The sequence below is a fragment of the Myotis davidii genome, unplaced genomic scaffold (assembly GCF_000327345.1).
Source record: "Myotis davidii unplaced genomic scaffold, ASM32734v1 scaffold1069, whole genome shotgun sequence".
NCBI classification, from domain to species: domain Eukaryota; kingdom Metazoa; phylum Chordata; class Mammalia; order Chiroptera; family Vespertilionidae; genus Myotis; species Myotis davidii.
This window is the reverse complement of record NW_006300018.1, coordinates 2,500,821-2,507,340: the sequence shown is the minus strand read 5'-3', so window position 1 is coordinate 2,507,340 and position 6,520 is coordinate 2,500,821. Positions and strand designations below refer to the sequence as shown.

At 40.6% G+C, this 6,520-nt stretch overlaps 3 protein-coding genes across 3 annotated transcripts in view; 2 read left to right on the top strand and 1 right to left on the bottom strand.

Annotated features, from left to right (window-relative positions):
- Positions 1–1,584, top strand: part of LRR1 (leucine rich repeat protein 1) — a 19,239-nt gene extending 17,655 nt beyond the window's left edge. Inside the window, 1 exon segment of the mRNA XM_015571983.1 lies at positions 1,150–1,584. Within this exon segment, the coding sequence (XP_015427469.1) occupies positions 1,150–1,390 (241 nt within the window). The 3' untranslated portion in view covers positions 1,391–1,584.
- Positions 1,585–5,077: 3,493 nt separating this feature from the next.
- Positions 5,078–6,259, bottom strand: RPL36AL (ribosomal protein L36a like). The gene is made up of 2 exons (XM_006776094.2): positions 6,159–6,259; positions 5,078–5,508 (listed from the first exon to the last, which is right to left on the bottom strand). Exon 2 carries the CDS (start codon positions 5,473–5,475, stop codon positions 5,155–5,157), a length of 321 nt encoding a protein of 106 aa, XP_006776157.1. The 5' UTR covers positions 5,476–5,508; positions 6,159–6,259; the 3' UTR covers positions 5,078–5,154.
- The window catches only part of MGAT2 (mannosyl (alpha-1,6-)-glycoprotein beta-1,2-N-acetylglucosaminyltransferase), a 3,188-nt gene continuing 2,169 nt past the window's right edge, over positions 5,502–6,520 (top strand). The window contains exons 1-2 of the mRNA XM_006776102.2: positions 5,502–5,542; positions 6,200–6,509. Coding sequence (XP_006776165.1) covers positions 5,502–5,542; positions 6,200–6,509 — 351 coding nt within the window. The remainder of the gene's footprint in view (positions 5,543–6,199; positions 6,510–6,520) is intronic.

Below are 6,520 nucleotides of genomic sequence, written 5' to 3'. Positions count from 1 at the left end.
AGTGAGATCATGTGATACTTGTCTTTCTCTGACTGACTTATTTCACTTAGTATGATACTGTCCAGGTCCCTCCATGCTGTCTCAAAGGGTAAGAGATCCTTCTTTTTTTACTGCTGCATGGTATTCCATGGTATAAATATACCACGGAACTTTTTATCCTCTCATTTACTGATGGGCACTTGGCTGTTTCTAGATCTTAGCTATTATAAATTGCTGGCACAGTTTTTTAAAAATAGTTACTTACACAAGCAACAAATAAGTACATGTGAAAAAATGAAAAATTGCAAATCAGGCCAATTTCAAATTCCTTAAGAAAAGTAAATGACAATTTTTGATTTGATATTTTTCTTTTCAGACTTTTCTAAAAGGGTTTTAAACTTTGGTTGAAATAAGACTGGGTTTTATTTATTTGTTGAAAAATATCTGAACACCTAATGTGTGCCAACATATAGAAACAGCAGTATACAGGCAACTAAGTACCTGGGGCACTGTTTTATTTAGGGAGAAGAAGTCGGGCAGTAGGCAGGCAATCCCAAGAGACTGTCTTTTAGTTTTGTGTAGATGAGGGCAACGACTTAGACTTGATTTTCATTGCATTGGGCACCAATGCAAAGCAGGAGGGTGAGTAATTTAAGCAAGGTGAGGACAGCCTTACTTGCTCAGCCAGTAAAGTAAAACTAATGCCCCAAACAATGTTTTAAATTTGTTTCACACAGTTTAAAATTTCCTTTTGAATAATTGATGCTTAGGAGAGTATGTCGATTTATTTAAATGTTTCTTCACAAGTAGAAATCCTTAATTCTCCAGTGACCATCATGAGAATTGTATGACAGAGCTATATATTTAACCAGTTAACTGCCTCGATATTTTGAATTTAAACAAAAAAGTTCCGCTGCTTGCGTCTATAGATGCTTATGATGTACAAATGGTTAACTTATCATGTTACTCTAATAATATATCATATGCTGTTTTTTGGAATATTTTCTTCATTACCCAGTTTGTAAGATAAAACAATATACTGTGTCATTTAATTAATAGTTTTATTTTTTATGGTTATAATTCTGTGTTCAATAATTCATATCCTAATATGTGAAGTTCTGAATCTAGTAACATATTTTAAAATATTTTTAAAACTTCTTTTTCCAATAGGATTCCATATGGCTCTCATATTATTCCTTTTCATCTTTGCCAAGATTTGGATACTGCAAAAACCTGTGTTTGTGGAAGATTCTGTCTAAACAGTTTTATTGAGGGAATGACTACCATGAATCTACACTCTGTTGCTCACACTGTGGTCTTAGTAGATAATATGGGTGGCACTGAAGCACCCATTATTTCTTATTTCTGTTCTCTGTCATGTTATGCAAATTCCTGTGAAATGCTAAAGTAATAGATGATACCACAAAAAGAAATTACAGATCAGTTTGGGATTCATTTATGGTTTAACAATGTCACATTGGAGAAAGGGAAGCTTTTTTTGCATACATACATGTTTGAGGGGAAGAATGTGTGTTAGCTAACATTTTCAATAATTTGACTGGAAAACCTTGATTTCATTAAAATCTGATTTTATTGTGGGGTTAACTTTTGTTTTTATTGCACTTGTGTTGATTTTAGCCTAGTGTGTCCAGAATAGGTTGTGGGGTTATCTTTTAATGTTAAATAGATAGTAATCCCAATCACTCTGGTCATAGAATTTTCTTACCAACTTTCTTTTTTCATAAAATAAAATGAAAGAAATTGAGTTTTTGTATGCAGAAAATATTCTTTGGAGAATTAGTATGGTCTAAATTAGCGGTTTTCAACCTGTGGGTCGTGACCCCTTTGGCAGTCGAACGACCCTTTCACAGGGGTCGCCTAAGACCACCCTGCATACCAGATATTTACATTACGATTCATAACAGTAGCAACATTACAGTTATGAAGTAGCAACGAAATAATTTTATGGTTGGGTCACAACGGAACTGTATTTAAAGGGCCAGAAGGTTGAGAACCACTGGCCTAAATTATAGTGAAAACTTGTTTGGTATGTAAGTTTTTAAGTTATACCACCTATTCTATATATAGAATTTCACATTCACCAAGTATAAGGTAGGAGTTGCTTTGGGAAAGACTTCAGCTTTTTATAAGTTTTATAATGTTAATCACATAATCTTTGTTGTATTTCTAAGTTTTATTTTTAGAATTCTAGCAAGGTTTTTGGTTGGGTGAGAGGAGCAGAAAAGTGCTACTTTTTACTGACATTATTTTGTGTTATTTGAGGGTTCTTTTTCTGTTTATTATTTTAGTAACTTAATATGTTTAGGTTTTTTAAATGTAAAGAGTGGTGGCCATACACCAACTAAAGGATGAGGAGGGTTTGAAGTTAAGACAGAAAAGTAACCAACTTGAAACAGTCTGGAATCCCTAGAACTGTTCCTTCTGTTCATTCCCCTGCCTTTCTTAAATCAACCTCTCCCCTAGATCATTATAATCCTATATAATAAAAGGCTAATATGCAAATAGACCAAATGGTGGAACCAACCCGTCACTATGATGTGTGTTGACCACCAGGGGGCATGCACGGATCATGGTGGGTGTCTGCCACGGTGGGATGGTGGAGCAGGTGAACAGGGGCACCAGACCAAGGTGGGGCATGGTTGTTGTCATTGGGGTGAGCCTCTGGTGGTTACTGAAAATTCTTTGCTCCTGTGTGCCGTGGTCCTGTCCAGCACTTGTATCTGCCCCCACGGCTTCTCTACCCCCTCCTGCTCCTGAGGGGCAATCGGGGCAGCAGCTGCCGCTTGTACCCACTGATGGTGCTGGCCCCAATTACTCCGCACCTTCAGCGGGTGCGAGCGGGGCTGGTGCTGTTAGTGTGTGGGAGCGGCAGCAGTGACGGGGCTACGGCAGGAAGAGGGGTGCGGAGGATGGGGTAATACCCGCCCCTGTGCCTACTGCAGCCTTGCAGCCCATAGTTCCTTTCAACGTGCACAAATTTGTGCCCTGGGCCCCTAGTAGCCCTATAACTAGTTTCTCAGAACAAAGGAGGATAAAGAGTAAAAGTTACTGGAGAAAAACTTTTCCAGCAGTATATTATTGCTGCTTTGGGCTTGGAGTTATAGGTGGAGTCTATATAACTATTTCTTTTTTTAAAAATTATATTTATTTCAGAGAGAAAGGAAAACAGAGAGACACATCAATGATGAGAGAATCATGGATCAGCGGTCACCTGCATGCTCCACACTGGGGATGGAGCCCGCAACCCAGGCATGTGCCCTGACCGGGAATTGAACCGTGACCTCCTGGTTCATAGGTCAACTCTCAACCACTGAGCCATGCCAGCTGGGCTATATGACTATTTCTTATGACTTATATAACCTCCATTGTCTTCCTAAAGTATTTATTTGGGGCATTTTTCACCCTGAGAATGCAAATATTCTTGAGCGAATAGTTTTGAATTTTTATTAAAACTTGATGTATATGAATTCTAAAATTTCCTCTCAGAGCTGATTCTTTGAGACAAGATCTTGGTCCAGAGGAGTAATTCTTTGGATGACCTTAAATTTGTATTGCTAGTACTTAAATTCTTCCTGAAAAAATCTTCATATATAATTTCTAGTTTTTTTATTTTAAAAAATTATATATAATGCAAACATGCCTAAATATATCTGGTGAAGATTTAAAAAACAGCATGGTTCCTTAAGGTAGATGTTTTATGGCATATTTAAAATTTGTGCATATTTGAATTTTGTTCTTGTAGAAAAACAATTATTTTTTCATTAACAAATGCAGACAGAAAAGTCAACGTTGTAAGTATTAACTATCATACTCCTACACCCTAGTCCTTTGCCTGTCTTACTCATCTACAAACCATCCCATATAAATACCCTAGCTGCCAATACAAAAAGCAGAATTTCTTGCCCTCTTCTCATAATCTATATCCTTTCCCAGTTTTTCCTTTTGATACTCAACTTGTTTCTTATCTTTCATAGACAATGACTAGGTTCACTTCTGAGTTTCCATATTCCATTCTCTTTTCAATCTTACCTGCTTAACTTCTCAACCTTCCCAACAGTCAAGAAGTTACATTTGAGTACATCTCAGAGTACCCTTATCTGCAGTTTTAGTTACTCATGGTCAGTGAAGATCTGACAATATTGAATGGAAAAATTCCAGAAATAATTGTTTTAAAATTGTGGGCCATTCCAAATAGTGCAGTTATTAGTTATGAGAGACCACATTCACGTAACTTTAATTATAGTATGTTATAAAACCAAAAAGTTCATGGTATCATAGACTTATGGGTGGTTTTGATAAGTTTGCTTTCAGAGAGGAAGAGGGAGCAAGTGTTGGAAACTGATGTAAATTAATTGGCTGCCTCCTGCATGGCCCCTGCTGGGGATGGAAGTCGCAATGGGCATGTGCCCTAACTGGGAATGGAATCCTGACCTGGTTCAAAGGTCAGTGCTCAACCACTGAGCCACACTGGCTGGGCAGACTTAGTTTTGTTTTGTTTTTTACTAGCTTCAGAATTTTAGGTAGAAGTGAGTTTTTAACTCCTACCTTACATTCAAGACCGAAAGAATGCTATCCAAAAACTGATGGGAAGTATTCTGTATCCATGTTGTGCAATAGTGTAGCCACTAACCATATGTTAATTCTAAATATAGCTAGTATAACTGAGGAACTGCCTTTTAAATTTAAGTAGCTATATGTGGCCAGTGGTTCCTACTACAGTACATTTGCAAAAAGTACGTTTTTATCCCCTTATCCTTTGCCCCACTCAGTCTGCTATACATAACAGGCTTAGCTTGTCCTCTTCATTTATTTTTCAAAATCTTAGTTTTCCCAGCAGCTCATCAATCATGATTGTAAATTCACCCAACATATATTTGAAATTGATCAGATAAAGTACCAATATTTTCCCTGCTATTAAGTTTGAGGTGGGACTCATACCTTTACATATAAAAATTTTCAATTCTTGTTAGAATTAAGTTGAATAATTTGAAGAGGATTCACTTACAAATTTACTCATTTCCTTAATTTATAACCACATTAAACATGAAATTCTGTATTTCAAAAAACACAAAAGATATGAGTAAGAATATCACTGCATTTATTTTCATACAGGTAATTTTTCTACAGCTTTAACATTTTCTTCTCAAAAAAAGCTTAGAACTGGATCACTTGGCCCTTTCTCTTCTTATCTCCTCCCAGTTCAAAATGCTTGCATCTCTTAATGGCCAGCATCCTCTTTGATCTGCAGTTAGGCTCCACACATTCAAGCCTCAGCACAATCTTCTTGGTAGTTTTCGCTTTCTTTCGGAAAATCGGCTTTGTCTGCCCACCGTAACCACTCTGCTTCCTATCGTAGCGCCTCTTTCCCAGGGCGTACAGGGAATCCTTCCCCTTCTTATACTGGGTCACTTTGTGAGGCTGATGCTTTCCACACTTCTTACAGAAAGTCCTTCGGGTTTTAGGCACATTCACCATCTTGGCAGTAGAGGTGTGTCTGTACGATGGAAACTGTTGAGATATTTAAAACAGATATAAACATTTTGTAAGTACTTTATAAGTATAGGAAAATAGGTCAGTAATGTATAAATCCACCAACTACTCATTTTCCGTAAGTGCACATACAAGTTTTTGTGCGCACCTCTTTGGAATGCTTAAGTCATTAGCGCGCTTCTAGAATAAGACTCACTAAAAATTAGCAAAAGCGTATAAAGGGGACTTAATTGATTGTGGCCGCTAAAAAGAAAAGCGTAGTGATGATTGGTTAATTTTCTACCACCGAGAGGGCCAAGGCTAGAGCTGCTTTTCGAGGACTCCTCGCACGCCCTTCCACGTTCTAGCTCCTGGGTTCCGTGCACGCGGGGCCCACCCCCGTCCCTTCCCCGAGAACCGCAGGCGTCTGGTTTCGCACTTCCCCTCCCAAATCCGTAGGACCGTGCACCGTCACCCACCCGCCGCCCTGAAGGCTGACGTGTCCTTAGCAAGTGCCTCCCGGCCCAGCAGCGCCATGCGTGATCCCCTTTCCTGGGACAGAAGCCGCTCTTGAACTCTCTCGAGCCAAGGCAGCGGGGCTCTCCCACCGTCTCCTACCAGGGCCGACCCATCCCCGGACTCCGAGCACTAGAGGCCCCGTGGGGCCCTACAGCCCGACCTTGGCTTACCGGGAAACTCGTAGTCCACGCTCCCCGCTTCGCTCGTTCAGCTCGCGCCTAACAGGAAATGGGGGAAAGAAGCGGAAGCAGGAACTGAGCGTTGAGCGACAGGGCCATGGACCAATAGGCAATGAGCAGCGACGGCCGGGTACCTCCGCCGGCGTCTTGGAAGCGCCAACCAACGGCCCCAGGGGCGGGGCGGAGGGTGTGGGCCCGAGGGCCCCGGCGCTCCGCGGGCCCGTCTTAGGTTGTCAGAGCGGGCGCCGCCGGAGTGGGGCGAGCTTTGGGTGCGCGGTGTCGGCCGTCTGTGGCCCGCGCAAGGATGAGAGCGCAGAGGACGCAGGGCCGCTGGAGGCGCAGGTAACGGAGCG

What these genes read in the sequence shown, in the direction of transcription:
- RPL36AL (XM_006776094.2), bottom strand. Translation starts at nt 5,475, where the DNA reads ATGGTGAATGTGCCTAAAACCCGAAGGACTTTCTGTAAGAAGTGTGGA.